Raw genomic sequence first — 18,710 nt, 5'->3', positions numbered from 1 at the left:
TCCACTGTTCAGGCTGGGTTCTGGGGTGGTACTTCTGACTGAGAATGGTTAAATAGGACTTTTGGCTCTGTTCCCTTCCTAGGTATGGCAGTAAGATGGTCTCTGTGGTTACCTGAGTTCTCTGGTCAGACTTACTAGATAATTGGAACTGGATACTATTCTCCACAGTAGGCAGAACTATGAATTAGCTTCCTTTCCTCAGTAGGGCAGCAGGACAGGCTCCAGGGCCTGCATAACTCATTGTTCGGGGATCTGAAACAGGTAGGTATGTGCACTTAATTATATGGCCAGATGAGGTCACTGGTTTTGCCCTGCAGACCAAAAAGCCACAGCCTGTGTTCTCTGTTCAAGCGTCACTGTAAGCAAGGTTGTTGGGTGGGCTGTAAAGCTTCCAGTCTGCTCTGGTTAGATTTCCTGGCTGGGCAAGCTGAATGCTGTGTATAGCAATGGGAGGGCAACAAATCAGTTTCCTGCCCAGGTAGAACAGGAGAATCATCTCCAAGGCTGGCAAGGCTCTTTGTGGTCTTGATGCAAGTCAACCCATTCTCCAAGTTCCCTGGCCAAACAGGGCCACTGGCTTTGCTTTGTAGCTTATCATCTCTGCCTGCCATACTCTCTACTTGAGTATTGCTAAGCTATGCAGCTTCCAGGTGTTTTGGCCAGGTGGGCCAGGAGGTACAGTTACCAGTTGATAAAGGGATGGTTTAACTCCTCTGCCTGGGTGAAATGGAAAGGTCAGCTGCAAGCTGTTCTCAGGTGTTCTGGATCAGGTTTTGGTCTGGAGAGGCCAGACGCTATACTCAGTAATGGATGGGTGTATGAATTAGTTTCCCTGCTTTGATGGAGCCCAGAACACACCCACGCCTGGCAAGATTCTTTGTGGTTTTGACTAAATCTGATTTGGTCCTTCCAGGAACCCTGGCCCTATACTGACAGACTTTGCTTTGCAACTATCATAACAGCCTGCCATTCTCTGCTCAAGCAGAGCTATGTAGGTCTGTATTCCTGAGCTGTGTAGCTCCCAGGCTTTCTGGTCGGGGGTACTTGGAACTGCACTCAGCAGTGGGCTGGGCTATGATAGCTCCTTTCCTGCAGTGGGGCAGACCAGACTCTAGAGATAGCAAGGCTCTTCATTTGAGAATCTGAATCAGGCAGACTTGCATCCCACAGGTTTCCCTGGTCATAGCTCAGCATGTGAGCAGAGTCTCTGTTTGGGACAACTGCTTGGACCCTGCAAGTAGGAACTTGGGTCTTCCAAGATACAAGTGCTGGTTCTTGCAAGCCCCTACCCCTTCTCCATCATAATCATAGTTTCAGTGATCAAGCCCCACAGATTTCCCCACAACTCCTGTGGAATGAGACCAGACTGGGGCTACCAAGAAGTGACCCACAACACTGTGGAGACTAGAGGTTCACTCTAGGCTCTCATTTCCCAATAGAGAAATGCTAGGCTCAGGGGAAGACCTCTTAATTGGGGTGCTGTGAGGCCCTGGAGGAAGGGCAGTGTGGTCAGCATGTGGCCATTCTTCTTACCCTTCTAATTTCATGTCTTCATCTCCATGGTGTGGGGGAGGTGCTTCAACTTCAACTCTATGTTCTAGGATTTTCTCTTTAAATTTTTATTTTAGAGTATAATTGATTAACAATGTTGTGTTAGTTTCAGGTGTACAGCAAAGTGATTCAGTTAAACATATAGGTGTGTCTATATTTTTTCAAATTCTTTTCCCATTTAGGTTATTACAGAATACTGACAGTTCCCTGCCACTATACTGTAGGTCCTTGTTATCCAGTTTAAATATCGCAGTGTCTACATGTCAATCCCCAACTCCCAATCTATCCCTCCCTACCACCCTCCCGTCGTGGGAACTATTAGTGTGTTCTCTAAGCCGATGTATAAGTCTGTTTCTTTTTAAAAAAATTGTATTGGAGTATAGTTTATTTACAACATTGTATTCATATCTGTTTTGTAAATAAGTTCATTTGTATCACTTTTTTTTTTTAGATTTTGAATATAAGAAATATCATATGATAGCTGTCTTTGTCTGACTTCCTGCACTAGTGTGATAATCTCCAGGTCCATCCATGTTGCTGCAAACGGCATTATTTCATTCTTTTTAATGGATGAGTAATATTCCATTATATATATGTACCACATCTTTATCCATTCATTGGTCAATGACATTTAGGTTCCTTCCATGTCTTGGCTACTGTAAACAACACTACAGTGAACACTGGGGTGCATGTATCCTTTCAAACCAAGTTTTCTCCAGATATATGCCCAGGAGTGGGATTGCTGGATCATATGGTAGTTTTTAGTGTTTTAAGGAACCTGCATACTGTCACCAGTCCTGGTCCCTGTGGTGTGGAGGAGATGCTTCAGTCCCACCCCCATGTTCTAGGATTTTCTTAGTGGTGTCTTACGCATAAATAATTGTTAGTTTTTTTCTTGGGAGGGAGAGGGAAGTCAGAAAGTACCTATGTCATTATGTCACTCCTAACACTTGATTTCTTACAAAGTCCCTCAGAAATTCCCCTCCACAACCTTCTTTGCCTTTCTGCCTCTACAAACTTAAACAAACTTAAACATCTTAAGACGTTCACTATGTCTTCTTTGTACCAAAAACAGGGAAGATGAATAAGTGTATTCACTGAGCTGGTAGGAAAAAATGAAGAGAGAGATGGGAGGAGGAAAGAGAAGACGTTTTATGTTAGAAGCATTATCAAGAATTGTGACTGCCAGAGGCACTTGCAATAGCAAAGGCAGAATCCCATGGGGGAAAATGTATTTCTGGCCAGAGAGTCTGGAGTTCAGTCTGTGCTCAGACCAGGTATAAACTGGTACTTTCCAAATGGTTACTTCCTCATCCAGACCAGTGTGTTGCATGGCCCTCTATGTAGTTCTGAATATTCATGGCCCATTACAAACCCAAGAAGTTGTTCAGTTCCTCTCCCTGCCCCCACCACTCTTCCTGTCCCAAGGAACAGGAGAGAAGTTATGGACAGGTCAAAAGCAGGGACCTATTGGGCCACGATGCTCAAGGTAGAGCTTTAGGCATAACAAGCAAAAGCCACAGGACTGGGTCAGTAGAGCAAGTTGTCTGTTTGGAGCATCTCTATTTCATCTTTTGAGACTTTCCATGGAAATTCCTCTGGCCAACATGTGAAATATTTCAGACTGCTTAACCATGATTGAAAACTCTGCCAGTGGCCTCTTGTTTTCAGTTCCCATACATATCCTTAGTTTAGGCTCTGTTAGGGTTAGTACTTGGAGAAGGAAATGGCAACCCACTTCTGTGTTCTTGCCTGGAGAATCCCAGGGATGGGGGAGCCTGGTGGGCTTCCGTCTATGGGGTCGCATAGAGTCGGACACGACTGAAGTGACTTAGCAGCAGCAGCAGCAGGGTTAGTACAGCTGACCTTTGAATAACGCAGAGGCTGTGGGCGCCAATCTCTGTCCAGTCAGAAATCTGGATATAACTATACTGATGGCCCTCTATGTCCATGGTTCATGGATCCAACCAAGATCAGATACTACAGTACTATATTATATATTTATTGAAAAAAAATCTGCTTATAAATGAACACTCACAGTTTAAACCTGTGATATTCAAGGGTTAACTGCATTTCACTCCCAGCAACAGCAGGTCAGAAGGAATACTAGAAAGATAAAACTACTAAATGGCTGAAGTTCTAGCCTGCCCAAAGCCACACTGACCAACTATCCCCATCGAAGGAAACACCTAAGGATCTTGGGACCTCACCAGCTCAGGATTCCACAGCCAGAATGAGACAATGTTGTTGGATGAAGTGCACTCCCATTTCCCTGACTGGCACAAGCAAGGTGATATCATAATTCAAGGTCAGGTTCTGCAGTCTCTGGAAGAAGAGTAATTATAACAACAAGTATTGCTTAGAAGTGCACTCCTCGATCTGCCCCTCATGGCCCATCCAGAGAGACAGTCCCTTTGCTAGGATTAGCAGAGCATACTATCAGGCAGGGTAATCAAAAGCATTGTATGTATCATTGGTTGTATTCCATATTTCCTCCACAAAGTATGTCAGTGGCATTTTCTGTCCTCTTCTGAGTAATTTCTAATTAGTCAGCTTGGTACCCTAAGAAGGCAGCATCAAGAAAGGTAGAAAAGCGGCCTTAGGAAGAAAAATGTAATTTCTCTGAAAGATGAAGTCATTTCTCAGCAGTGTTTGGGAATGACAGACTTTCTTTAAAGATGACACTCTGACTCCTCTTATACTGTGAGAAGAAACGACAACAAAATTTCAGAAGACCCAGCTAAAAATATTCCATGTGCATAAATTTATTTTAAATTTTATTGCATCACATTATACAAGCATTAAACATGGCTTCACGTTGATGACTATTTAAATGTGAAAATCCGTCATTCATGTCAGTACCTTTTGGCTATTTACAATTAAGGAAGTTCTATGTACTTTATAGATCTCTGTATTTGTATGTACATATGTAAGAATATATGACTATACATATGTACACACAGAAATACATCTATGGCCATACACATAGCTATAGATATGTCATATATAATAATCTCCTCAGAAAGATCTGAAATTAAAAAAAGAAAAAGTTGTAAACAGGGTCTTGTTTGTGTTGTTTGATGACACAGAATTAGGACCATATGATGACATTCTAGGAATGTGTCCAGGTGTCCGAATACCCTTTTTAGCCCAGTGTCTGTAAAATTCACATGGGTTAGAATGCAAAAAAGATAGCAAACAGGCTGAAAAACAGGCCCAGTATACAAGTTCCCCTTTGTTTTAAAAACTTGAGAATGTAACTGCCCATGATGTGCATGCTTGCTTGGTCAAGAATGGTCTGTGGATAGATAGCATTTGTGTGCTGGGCTGCAATGTGACTTCACAGCAGTGTGGTTTCCCAGGCAGTCCTCTCAGGGTGCTGACCCCTCTTCTGCTGCCGACCTCGGTGACATGCACTGCGGTTGCATTATAGTCATTCACTTGAATGTGCTTATGCACAGCCGGGAGAAGTAAACAAGAATTCAGGTCCTGTGCCTGGAAATGAACGATTATCTGGAAAAAAAAAGGAGAAAGTAGTAAGATTCTAAGTATACATGATGGCTGAAAGGACAGAATGTGCAATGGTCTATACTTGTTAGCATGAAATTAAAGATATTCAAGGAATCTATAATCCTGAACCAAGTCAGGTGGGGTATAAACATTACTGTGCCCACTTTACAGATGAACAAATGGAGGCACAGTTTGGAGGAAGGTGGCTTCCTGGCAACTGTTGGGAAAATAGAGACAAAGACTGCGCTTTCAAGAAAAATTGAGAAATGGCCTCTTTGGGGAGAAAGCAAATCAAATGATGAGGCCAGAAGGAACTCCCAGCTCCCAAGCGTGAAAGGCCCTGCAGTGCAGAGTAGTCCTGGGGTGTGAGGTGGGGATAAGCCACAGCAGCACCTTGCTCTCTGGGCCCTGGAGCAGTTCTCCTCACTAACGTCTGCCTCTGACTCCAACTCAAGATGTCTGGATGGTCAGCCTTTCTCCTCTGAGAGCTGACCAGAGCCAGAGAAAAGGTGGTCAAAATGGTGTGTGGGCCAGGGGGTTGGAGCAAATTATAGAATCTCAGAAGGTGGAAACTGAATCCACAGGAATGCTCCAATTCAGGCCAGACAGACAACGGAAAAGCCAGATCTGCAGTCCACGGGACTAGAACACGGTGCTCAGGCACAGCGCGAATCCCATATGGTATTCTGGAGCACTTTGTTTTGTACATGGCTCACATATTTTGCCTTATTTGAGCTGTATATTAGTTCCACCAAATAAGTAGACTCAGAAAAATGTAATTTTCCTGAACTCACATAGCCAAATGACAGCTGGGGAAAATGGCAAAATTCAGTTCAGTTCAGTTCAGTCGCTCAGTCGTGTCTGACTCTCTGTGACCCCATGAATCACAGCACGCCAGGCCTCCCTGTCCATCACCAACTCCCAGAGTTCACACAAACTCATGTCCACAGAGTCGGTGATGCCATCCAGCCATCTCATTCTCCATCGTCCCCTTCTCCTCCCGCCCCCAACCTTTCCCAGCATCAGAGTCTTTTCCAGTGAGTCAACTCGTCGCATGAGGTGGCCAAAGTATTGGAGTTTCAGCTTTAGCATCAGTCCTTCCAATGAACACCCAGGATTGATCTCCTTTAGAATGGACTGGTTGGATCTCCTTGCAGTACAAGGGACTCTCAAGAGTCTTCTCCAACACCACAGTTCAAAAGCATCAATTCTTCGGCGATCAGCTTTCTTCACAGTAAGTAGCAAAACATTTCTTGCCTTTAGTGAAGTCAAGGGCTCCTTTTGGAATTGAGGGCAGAACCAGTGTTCAGCATCTATGCTGCTGTTATTCAGTTGCTCACTTGTGTCCAACTCTTTGTCACCCCTTGGACTGCAGCATGCCAGGCTTGTCCTTTACCATCTCCTAGAGAAGGAAATGGCAACCCACTCCAGTGTTCTTGCCTGGACAATCCCAGGGACGGGGGAGCCTGGTGGGCTTCCATCTATGGGGTCACACAGAGTCGGACATGACTGAAGTGACTTGGCAGCAGCAGCAGCAGCAGAGCTTGCTCAAACTCATGTCCATTGAGTCAGTGAGGCCATCCAACCATCTCGTCCTCTGTTGTTCCCTTCGCCTCCTGCCTTCAATCTTTCCCAGCATCAGGGTCTTTTCTAATGAGTTGGTTCTTCACACCAGGTGGCCAAAGTATTGGAGCTTCAGCATCAGTCCTTCCAATGAATATTCAAGATTGATTTCCTTTAGGACGGACTGCTTGGATCTCCGTGCAGTCCAAGGGACTCTCAAGAATCTTCTCCAACACCACAGTTCAAAAGCATCAATTCTTCGGCTTTCTTTATGGTCCAACTCTCACATCCATACATGACTACTGGAAAAACCATAGCTTTGACTAGACGGACCTTTGTTGACACAGTAATGTCTCTGCTTTTAAATATGCTGTCTAGGTTGGTCATAGCTTTTCTTCCAAGGAGCAGGCGTCTTTTAATTTCATGGCTGCAGTCACTGTCCACAGTGATTTTGGAGCCCAAGAAAATAAAATCTGTCACCTTTTCCAATCCTGTGGCCACTGCTGAGTTTTCCAAATTTGCTGGGATATTGAATGCAGCACTTTAATAGAATCATCTTTTAGTATTTGAAATAGCTCAGCTGGAATTTCATGACCTCCACTAGCTTTGTTCATAGTGATGCTTCCTAAGGCCCACTTGACTTCGCACTCCAGGACATCTGGCTCTAGGTGAGTGATCACACCGTCATGATTATCTGGTTCGTGATCTTTTTTGCATAGTTCTTCTGTGTATTTTTGCACCTCTTCTTAATAGCTTCTGCTTCTGTTAGGTCCATATCATTTCTGTCCTTTATTGTGCCCATCTTTGCATGAAATGTTCCTTTGGTATCTCTAATTATCCGGAGAGATCTCTAGTCTTTCCCATTCTGTTGTTTTCCTCTATTTCTCTGCATTGTTCATTGAGGAAGGCTTTTTTTTTTTTTTATCTCTCCTATCTCTGCTTGCTATTCTTTGGAACTCTGCTTTCTGACGGGTATATCTTTCCTTTTCTCCATTGCCTTTTGCATCTCTTCTTTTCTCAGCTATTTGTAAAAGGCCTCCTCAGACAACCATGTTGCCTTTCTTTTTCTTGGGGATGGTTCTGATCACCATCAGCATCCATGTACCACTATTATCCTGTGGCCTGGGGCTAGGGGCATTCCCCCAAGTCCACCGTCATACCTGACTCACAATAAACTCCTGGATTATTAATACAGATCTGAATCGACAGAACTTTACTAATTTAACAACAAACATTTCTGCAGATATCTGCTGTATTTTTACCTATGTGAAAAGTAAAAAAATATAGTTTTTCTTGTATATTTCATTTTTCTTTTGGAGGCCAAATTTTCAAAGTTAGCCTCCAAACAAGTGGAGAGAGAAAGGAAGGCAAAACAAATGCTGCAACATTAGCTTCACAGAGTATCAGGACTGAGGGCCCATCTTATCATTGAAGAAATTAAGCCCAGAAAAGCAAAGTGACTTGTCCAAGGACACACAGATAGTAACTGCCTTGCCAGAAAGGTTTCAGAAGAACTTTTGCATAAGATATGTGGGAACATCATGGACCTTTTTTAAGTGTAATGCACCTGACCTTTAAAAATGCACATTTAATTAATAAAGTCTTTACTGAATTTTTTACAATATTGCTTTTATTGTTTTTATATTTTGTTTTTTGGCCACAAGGCATGTGGGATCTTAGCTCCCTGAAAAGGAATTCATTAATTCCTGCACTGGCAGGTGAAGGTTTTAACCACTGGACTGCCAGGGAAGCCCCTAAATGTGAATTTATTTAATAGGTGCTGTGTGCTTAACACTGTACTGACAGTTGGAAGAACTGATTATAATCCATAGGGACTTTCCTAAAGATGCTTACAATTGTGCTGGGGAAGCCTAATAACTGTTTGAAAATCACAAATTAATAACACATCTGTCAGTACACGTGGTACTGATGCAGTAACCAGAGATGTTTATCAGGAGTGAGTCTCTGTGGGCTGATGAGTCTGGGGAAATCTTTTTAAAAGGTGTGGTGTGACATGGGTCAATCTGGGAAGAAATGATGCTTGGGTGATGGAGGGGAGGCCATTGTGGGTGAGATGAAAAGGTGATTTAATATCCCCAGGGTAATCTTCCCCTTCTTTCTGATGAAAGAGAACAGCCAGGCTGGAGTGGATGTGGTAGTGGGGCAAGGTTATTTGGGGGACACATAGGCCAACTTGTGAAGATCTTGGCTGCCAGGCCAGAGTGTGACACAGGCAGAGAAGAGCCGCAGGAGTTGGGTGCAAAGGGAAGATTCAGTTAAATTTGCAATTAAAGTAAGAAACAAGCTGGTTTTGGAAGCTTCTAAAGGATTATTTACTACTGGGCTTTCCTAGTGGCTTAATAGGTAAAGAACCTGCCTGCAATGCAGGAGACCTGGTTTCGATCCCTGGGTCAGGAAGATCCCCTGGAGAAGGAAATGGCAACCCACTCCAATACTCATGCCTGGAGAATTCCATGGGCAGAAGAGCCTGGCTGGCATGGTCCATGGGATCACAAAGAGTTGGACATGACTGTGCAACTAACTTTAAAGGATTAATTTTTATCCCTATCAAGAGAGCAATGGCAAGCTCTGTTTCAAGGAGTTAAAAGCACCCCTCCCAGCCGAGGAGAGATTTCAGACCATGGACGTACCTCTCACCACTGGTCACGGCCACTCATTGTGGTGTGCTTTTCCATTTTTCTTCCTCTCCTTTCGTGCCTTCTGGAGACGCTCCAGTTCTGCTTCGTACATCATCTCCTGAATCAAGTACTTCTCTCTTCTCATTCGATCCCTTAGATCTTTTGGGAGGTCTGGGATCAGATATGAAATGAGGTGCTTTATACAAAACACGAGGTGCTAAAAACACAGGGGAGAATACAGCAGAGTCAGGTCTACTGTGCAGCCTGAACTGAAAGAGCTCTGGGAGCTGGTCAAGATCAGGGATGTGGAGCCTCTGGAGTTTCTGGAAAGTGGGATGAAGCCAGGGGAGGTGTGTGTGAGGAGAGAAAGTCACAGGGTAGGTGAGGACTGAACCTGGTGGGATGGAACCGCATAGGAAATGAGGATTCAGGAAAGAAGGTGGGGATGCAATGGCCAGAGAATGCAAAGGAGAGCCAGAAGAAAGTACCATGGAATCAGAAGGCCAGGTCTGAATCCCAGCTCCACTTTTAGCACTTAAGACGGTTTACCTGAGGATAAGTCACTCTGAACCTCAATTCCTTCACCCACAAAATGGGTGTTATTATGATAATTGTAAGAAAATATTTTAAAGGCTCCACAGATGGCAAAATACTTTATTGTGGTGGTCTGGCACCAAACCTGCAGTATCTCTGAGGTATGCCTGTGTAGGAACTTCTAGTATGAGCCAAGAGGCAGCCTTCACTTGCATTAATCTGGCTTTAATATATAATGAGAGATGAAATTTCAATTTTGGGATACAGTTATGGGAATGCAAACTATTTTTAGTACAATTTTCTTAAAGACTAGGAGAAAATAGATGATGTGATTTTATTGACACATAATACAGGCATAATCTACTAGGTAGATTATACTTTATAAGTTCATAAGTAATGTCATGATGATGCACAACCAGAGGCTGCACTTGTAACAGTCATTAGTGTTTTCTAAACACTGTCCCTGAACATCAGAAGCATCTCGGAGGACTGTGAAAAGCAAATTGCAGGCATGATGTATCAGAATCTCTGGGAGTGGGGATGGAAAAATGACAATTTTCCTGAATCTTAAGAACCACAGCCCAAGAATATTAAACTTAGGACCAAAGATTCCTGACTTATCCATTAACAATCAACAGTGGACTTTCAAATATTTCTTAGAAAATTCAAGTACTTTAATTAAAGAGAAGAAAATGAGAAAAAGATTGCACAGTATTACTTATCCTGCTTCTAGACAATACATAATCACATTGAAAGTTCTTGTAACTTATATTCATCCGCTACTTCTATTTACTTCATTAGGTCAAAGGAAATCAAGGAATTGGGTGAGAAAAGTTACCTCGAACACAATGATAAAAGCCAGTCGGGCTGCCAGGACGTGCCAGAACTGTAGCGTGTAGCCATAGGGCACCAGTGAATGAGGCGGGTCACGGTAGTCTCGGTATCTGTAAACATACAGGAGAATCTTACATTCCAAATTATGATTTTCCTGCCTCCCAAATCTCTTCTCCTTACTATGTAACCCTCATTCATGGGAGACAAGAATACAAAGTTTCTGTATATTAGACATCTGTGGTTTTGCATCTCTTCTTATGGTGAAAGACTCTCTCTTCTTCTCTGGGGAATCAACCCTGTGGGCTGGGCAGGGTTTGCCTCTTCCCTGATCCCAGCTCAGAAGATGAATCAGACCTGGTCAGTGAAACTCATTACCAGGTCTTCTGCTAAGAATGATCACTTAGTGAATTACTACTAAGTCCACAGAAAGTAAAAGCCTGGAGCTTCTGGTGGGTATCACAGATGCGTGTGAAGCGAGCCCGCTTGAGAATGCAGTCAACATGACAAAGCAGAGATAGCACAAAGGCAGTTTCTTGCTGACACTGCTGGAGGGTTGGAATCGATTCGCTAATAATGTTATTATCGTTAACAACCTCCTGGTCACCTGAACCAATGGATTTCTGTTTAAGTCAGTTTACGTTGGATTTCTGTCACTTGCCACTAGAGTCCTTCCTAATATATGCTCCACCTGTAACTGGTGAGTCATCAACTTCCGTGAATATTGTGAACTAAACGCCAAGTCTTATCCTAGGAACTTAAATCCTACACTTTATCCTTTACTATCTATTAGTACTATTACGTGGGAAAACTAAGAAGTAACTGTCATCGCCTTAGTGTTTTCATGTGTTTTGAATGTTCTTTTCATTAGCTTCAGAAATGTGAAAAGACCTAGAAATATTGGTTATTACAACAGGTCTGCTGTGCAGACATACCAGAGTTCCTTTGTCTGAGTAAAAATTATGATTGCCTAGGTTCTTCTATAAGACAGTACCTAACAAAGTTGGCACTAATTTGTATATGAGGATATAGGGCACTTTCTATGCAGAACATCCTTGAAAAGTGTCAGACTACAAAAATATGAGCTGTGACTATTACAATCATCAATACAATCATCTTAATTATTATTAGTGTCTATGGAATGTAATAGTATTGTACTATGATTATTTTGCCAATAAAGTGATATTTTTGATGAGTACTTGCTCCTGAAATTAAGAATGAATCTGTTTTTCTCTGACAGCTTCACTATGCATTATACCCTCAGTGTTGCAGCAAATGGTGAGATTTCATTATTTCTTATGGCTGAGTAATATTTCATGGTATGTGTGTATGTACACATGTATCTATCTAATTGCATATCACATATTCATCCATCTGTTGATGAATGCTTAGGCTGATTCTATATTTTGGCTATTGTATATAATATTACTATGAGCACTGAGGTGTGTATATATTTTTTTCCTCTCTATATATTTTTTAATGTTTCAGTTCAGTTCAGTCGCTCAGTCGTGTCCGACTCTGCAATCCCATGAATCACAGCACGCCAGGCCTCCGGAGGATAATTGCTTTACAATGTTGTATTGGTTTCTACATATATCTTTTCTAATTAGAGTTTTCATTTTCTTGGATATATATCCATCTGCTTAGTGAAGTAAGTCAGAGAAAAATACCATATGTTTTCTTTTACATGTGCAATATAAGAAATAAAACAAATGTAACAAAAACGGACTCATAGATACAGATAACAAACTAGTGGTTACCAACAGGGAGGGGGCTGTGCGGAGGGCCAAGATAGGGGAAGGGGATTAAGAGGTGCAAAGACTAGGTATAAAATAAGTAAGACACAAAGATGTAATATATAGCACAGGAAATATAACCAGTATTTTATAATAATTTTAAATAGAGGATAATCTACAAAAACATCAAATCATTGTGGAGTACACCTGAAAATAATAAAACACTGTAAATCACTACACTGCAGAAAAATTAATGAGTCTGTTAGTGCCTTCAAACTTGATTCTCTTTATGATGGTGAGGATTTGGTAAGATTAAATACTCTGTTACTGCCATAGGTCCAGTAACAATGCCTGGAATTTTAGGAAGAATAATTTTACTTAAGATTAAAAGTTTGTGTAGACTATTGTAACCTCCTTTTACTTTTTGCAGAGCACAGCTAGTAAAGAACCCAGAATTGTGTTTTCTTCAATTAAGACAATGAATGTAATTCTTTCGTTCGTCTTTAGCTGCACATATTTCAAACAAAGTCCAAGTCAACAATCCAGAAGAAAAAGAGCAGTGTGCTTTTTATTATACATGTAATTAACTATTAGACAAAAGTATATATAAGAGGAGTGAGCCTATATTGTTTCAAGAGTCACCCTCATTGACCCCTTAAACCTTTTCCACAATAGTGTTCGCTAGAAAAGGAAGTTCTTTTCAGGACCCACTCATCTCTTTCCTATTTATGCCTCTTCTCTGCTCTTGTCTTTTGCCCTTTGTTTTGCCTGCTCTATTTTGTAGCTTCTCAGACCTTGTTTGGGTTTTCATTTGAAGAATTTTGACAAATCTCTTCGTCCCCAGATACCTTCTAAACTTCTTTGGGACTCTGTGGGAGAGGGTGAGGGTGGGATGATTTGGGAGAATGGCATTGAAACACGTATGTTGTCATATGTGAAACGAATCACTAGTTCAGGGTCGATGCATGTTATAGGATGCTCGGGGCTGGCATGCGGGGATGACCCAGAGGGAGGATAAAGGGAGGAGGGAGGTGGGAGGGCGGTTCAGGAGGGGGAACTTATGTAAACCCGGGGCAAATTCATATCAATGTATGGCAAAACCAACCAATACAATATTGTAAAATAATTTGCCTCCAATAAAAAATAAATTAATTACCTAAAAAAAAAAAAAAAAGAAAATCATGGATTTTCCTTGATTCTTGTGGACCATTTTCCTTGACTATTTGCATAAAATACAATTCAGATGTATCATTTTTTAAAGATTTATTTACTTATTTACTTGTCGGCTGCTCTGGGTCTTCACTGCTGCATCTCTCTGGTTGCAGAGAGTGGAGGCCACTCCTCCTTGGAGTGCATGGACTCCTTGTGGTGGTGGCTTCTCCTGCTGTGGAGCACAGGCTCTAGGCAGGCTTAGTAGTTGTGGCTCAGGGGCTCTGGAGCACAATCTCAGTTGTGGCACATGTCTTAGTTTCTCCATAGCATGTGGGATCTTCTCATACTAGGGATCATTCCCTATGTCCCTTGCATTGCAAGGCAGATTCTTAACCACTGGACTACCAGGGAAGCCTCATATTTATCTTATAAGTCCTGCTATAAATTCATAGCAAATAAATGAATTCCTTCATTCAGCATAGCTGGATAAATTAGCGACATGTCAAATATAAACAGCCATTAATTATAAGTATGAAAATTAGAATAATAAAATACTTTTCATGACTCAATGAAAATAGATTATCAAACACAAGGACTATTTGTAAATTCACAAAAGATAAAAGGTTTTGGGACTTCCCTGGTGGCTCAGATGATAAAGAATCTCCCTGCAGTATAGGAGACCTGGGTTTGATCCCTGGGTCAGGAAGATCCCCTGAAGAAGGGAATGGCAACCCACCCCAGTATTCTTGCCTAGAGAATCCCATTGACAGAGGAGCTTGATGGGCTAGCACCTGGTATATTCCAGCACTAGTTAATTCATTCCCATTTTTTTGAACTGTGAAAATAAAAACATATATATGTTTAAAAGATTTTAGGTTGGTTGGTTTAGTCGCTAAGTTGTGTCCGACTCTTGTGACCCCATGGACTGTAGCCTGCCTGGCTCTTTTGTCCGTGGGACTCTCTAGAATACTGGTGGGTTGCCTTCTCCAGGGGATCTTCCTAACTCAGGTACTGAACCCAGGTCTCCTGCATTGCAGGCAGATTTTTTGTCAACTGAGTTACAAGGGAAGCAAAAGGTTTTAGGTGGTGGTTTTAAATGTTAATTTATGATTTTTCAAAATTAAAAAAATTAATGTTCTTTACTATATGCTTTTTTATATTTAGAAAACACAAACTCATGGCTAAGGTGAGTTGGCAACATTTTAGAAAATTTCTATGCAGGATTCAAGTTGTTGAGAATGTGCATCTGTTTATTCAGACTGTGAGTCATATATGTCCATTTGCGATAGATCACAGAGTTCTGCTGACCTATACCCAGAGGAACACAACATATCTATGTGGCCACTTAGGTTCTAAGAACAAAAATCAGAAGTTGTGAAATTCTTAGGAAGTTCGTTTTCAGAAGCAGCAGATTTCTGGCTTCCAACTCTCTTAAGCCATTGTACCATAAAGTCAAGTTTTTCTCTAGAAATCTCTTCTTGCTACCCTAAGGGAATTAAAACTCAGCGGTAGTATACTGTACTGGTGTTTTTCTTTCTGGCTTACTTCACTCTGTATAATAGGCTCCAGTTTCATCCACCTCATTGTCCAGGTTCGATGCATGATACAGGATGCTCAGGGCTGGTGTACTGGGATGACCCAGAGGGATGGGATGGGGAGGGAGGTGGGAGCGGGGTTCAAGATGGGGAACATACGTATACCCAGGGCAGATTCATGTCAGTGTATGGCAAAACCAATACAATAATGTAAAATAATTAGCCTCCAATTAAAACAAATAAATTAAAAACAATTTCAGAAAAAAAATAAAACTCAGCAGTAGCAATGAGTTTGTCATCTTCTTTGCTGCCTGCAACTGTCTCCAGAATTATGCACTAGAGTATACTAGAACCATGCTTGGGGTTTGCCTGACTAAATGATGAACAAAGCATCTTTGGACATTAGCTTTCCCTTTCAACAAACTTAGGGTCTGTCTCACCCTGCTCTAGAATTTTGGACTCACTCTTTTCTTCTATGAGCTTGTGAATGACTACAAGTGGAGCTCTCAGTTCACGCTCCAGAACCTACCCCTGATCTCCTTGCTTTTTCCACTTGACAGATGTTTTGGAGAGGGCTGTGCTCAGATGTCATTTGTGTCCCATGTCTTTGTTTTTGATGCAAATCTAATCTTTCTTTACATGTACATGTTCTCTGGCACTTGTATCAATACAAAGAAAATACTTCCTTGCCCTTCTATAGAAACAGCCAGGAAACCAAGCCTCAAACTAATAAATCAGTGTCACTTTTCTGATCTTTTAGCCTAGTACCTTCCAAGACATTAAACAGCCCAGTAAGGTAAACATGTGGAGGAATTTTCCCGAGTCAGAATTTTCTGTTTGAAAGTAAAGCTTTAAGTTTCTTGGTTTCAACTTTACACATAGGAAAGGCAGGATGTTCCCTTTTAAGTTAGTATATTTTCTAAAGCTGCTTTATTTCTCAGGAAATGGATGGTTGGCTTGCAAATATTTTTCTATCACCAGGTATATTCTGCTGCTGCTGCTAAGTCGCTTCAGTCGTGTCCGAATCTGTGTGACCCCATAGACGGCAGCCTACCAGGCTCCTCCGTCCCTGGGATTCTCCAGGCAAGAACACTGGAGTGGGTTGCCATTTCCTTCTCCAGTGCATGAAAGGGAAAAGTGAAAGTAAAGTCGCTTAGTCGTGTCCAACTCTGCATGACCCCATGACAGTAGCCTACCAGGCTCCCCGTCCATGGGATTTTCCAGGCAAGATTACTGGAGTGGGTTGCCATTGCCTTCTCCAAGGTATATTCTAGAACTGGTTAATTCATTCCCATTTTTTTGTGAACTGTGAAAATAAAAACATATGTATGTTTAAAAGAATGATAAGTGAAACTCATCCAAGTTAAAACAGTGTGTGTGGTCAGTGTCTAACTGTCAATGCTGGACACCCTGAGAGGAGACAACTGTTGAAATTTTCTGTTTTTCTATATAATTATGCTACTCATGCAAGTGTTCCTAAATACAGCAGTGTTTAGTTTTATCTACTTTGAATTCTGTGCCTCAAAATGCCTCACTGTCAATGCCAGACACCCCAAGAGGTGACAACTGTTGTAATTTTCTGCTTTTCTATATAATTACACTACTCATGCAAGTGTTCCTAAATACAGCAGTGTTTAGTTTTATCTGCTTTGAATTCTATATAAATGGAATCATATTGTATGTTTTATTTTGAGATTAAATCTTTATTACATAACTTAAGTTTTGAGTTATCAATTCTATTCCACTTTCTATTCAGATGTTAAACAACACACTGATATAATTACTATAATTTTATACTGTGTCTAATGTAAGGTAAATCTCCACTTTGTTATTCAAAAATATCTTGACTGTTCTTCATTCTCTGCATTTCTTTACAACATTATTTTTGCCCTCAGATGCAGAGAATTGGCCTAATTATGATTCTTAGTTTTTATAACTAATCTTATTTGTCCATTCATGTTCTTCATTTCTCTAATTTTTATGTTTATGTATTTAATACTGTAATAACGCAATGAATGCTCATAAATCCTCCCTGCATCCTAAGAATTAAAACATTACTGGCAACTTTTATCTACCTCTGGGCTTCTCCTTCATCTCATCTCCTTGCTTCCCTTATCCTGAATTTCATTTTTATCATTAACATGTGTTTTTGTAGGCATATATATATTCAGTTGTCTGAATGATATTGTTTGGTTTGTTTTGAATTCTCTAGAAAGTATGCTATCCTGTATGTAGTCTTCTGAAACTTTCTTTTTTTTCCACCATTGTACTACTAAGATTTATTTGTGCTGTTGCATGTGGCCATTGCTGTATAGCAGGCTGTGGTATGAATATCTTTGTCTTATGTAGTATGTGTTTAGATTTATATTCACAAGCTGGTAATTTCTCTATTTTCTTTTAGATTCCTTAAGCACCAAAGTTTTGAAAAATAAAGCTAAAGTCTACCCAGTTCAGCAAATGTCCTTTGGGTAAAAGTTGGTTGCAGTGCTCTGCTTTTATTTATTTATTTCCCAGTGATGAGAATTTTTAAGATCTACTTCCTCTGCAACTTTATTATTAATATTATTAATTTCTGGCTGCACTGGGTCTTCATAGCAGCACACAGGCTTTTTCTAGTTGCAGTGGGATCAGACCCACATCCTCGGCACTAGATGGTAGATTCTCAACCACTGGACCACTAGAGAAGTCCCTGCAACTTTTTAAAACTGAAGTATAGTTGATCATATCATGTTAGCTTCAGATGGAGAGCACATGTAGAGCATCATGTTAGTTTCAGATGGAGAGCACAGAGATTCAGAAAATACACACACACGCACACACATATATATAAATATCAGATTTTGTAGTAATTCTTACAGGTTTTATGAAATATTGAATATGGTTCCCTGTGCTATACAGTGGGTGCTTATTATCTATTTTATATATAATAGTGTGTATATGTTAATATCATCCTCCTAATTTATCCCTCACCCACTCTTTCTCCTTTTATAACCATAAGTTTGTTTTTTATGCCTATGAGTCTGTTTGTTTTGGACATAAATTCATTTGTATCTTTCTTTAAGATTTCACATATAAGCAATATCATATGATATTTTTCTTTGTTTGGCATAGTTTATTTACTATTATAAGCTCTAGGTCTACCCATGCTGTGGCTGCTGCTACTGCTGCTAAGTCACTTCAGTCGTGTCCGACTCTGTGCGACCCCGCAGACGGAAGCCCACGAGGCTCCCCGGTCCCTGGGATTCTCCAGGCAAGAACACTGGAGTGGGTTGCCATTTCCTTCTCTAATGTGTGAAAGTGAAAAGTGAAAGTGAAGTTGCTCAGTCGTGTCCACCCCCAGCGACCCCACGGACCGCAGCCCACCAGGCTGCTCCATCCATGGGATTTTCTAGGCAAGAGTACTGGAGTGGCTTGCCGTTGCCTTCTCTGCCCATGCTGTGGCAGATGGCATTATTTCATTCTTTCCATGGTTGAGTAATATTCGATTGTATATATTACATCTTTTTTTACCCATTCCTCTGTTGATGGACATTTAGGTTGCTTCCATGTTTTGGCTACTGTAAATAGTGCTGCAGTGAACACTGGGGTGCAGGTATCTTTTTGAATTATGGTTTTTCCTGGATATATGCCCAGGAGTGGGATTGCAGGATCATAAGGTA

General features: G+C 41.2%; 1 protein-coding gene across 5 annotated transcripts in view; it reads right to left on the bottom strand.

Annotated features, from left to right (window-relative positions):
- Nucleotides 1-4,306: 4,306 nt before the first annotated feature.
- ANO4 (anoctamin 4) overlaps nucleotides 4,307-18,710 on the bottom strand; it is a 473,781-nt gene continuing 459,377 nt past the window's right edge. For all 5 annotated transcript variants that reach the window (XM_055395518.2, XM_055395515.2, XM_055395519.2 and 2 more), the window contains 3 exons: nucleotides 10,636-10,741; nucleotides 9,276-9,480; nucleotides 4,307-5,064 (listed from right to left, as the gene is read on the bottom strand). In XM_055395518.2, coding sequence (XP_055251493.2) covers nucleotides 9,289-9,480; nucleotides 10,636-10,741 — 298 coding nt within the window. In that variant the 3' untranslated portion in view covers nucleotides 4,307-5,064; nucleotides 9,276-9,288. The remainder of the gene's footprint in view (nucleotides 5,065-9,275; nucleotides 9,481-10,635; nucleotides 10,742-18,710) is intronic.

This window comes from Moschus berezovskii, chromosome 6, assembly GCF_049115385.1.
Source record: "Moschus berezovskii isolate FMDL1 chromosome 6, NW_MosBer_1.0, whole genome shotgun sequence".
NCBI lineage: Eukaryota > Metazoa > Chordata > Mammalia > Artiodactyla > Moschidae > Moschus > Moschus berezovskii.
Note: the sequence above shows the minus strand (reverse complement) of the source record. Positions and strands in the feature narration are given on the sequence as shown.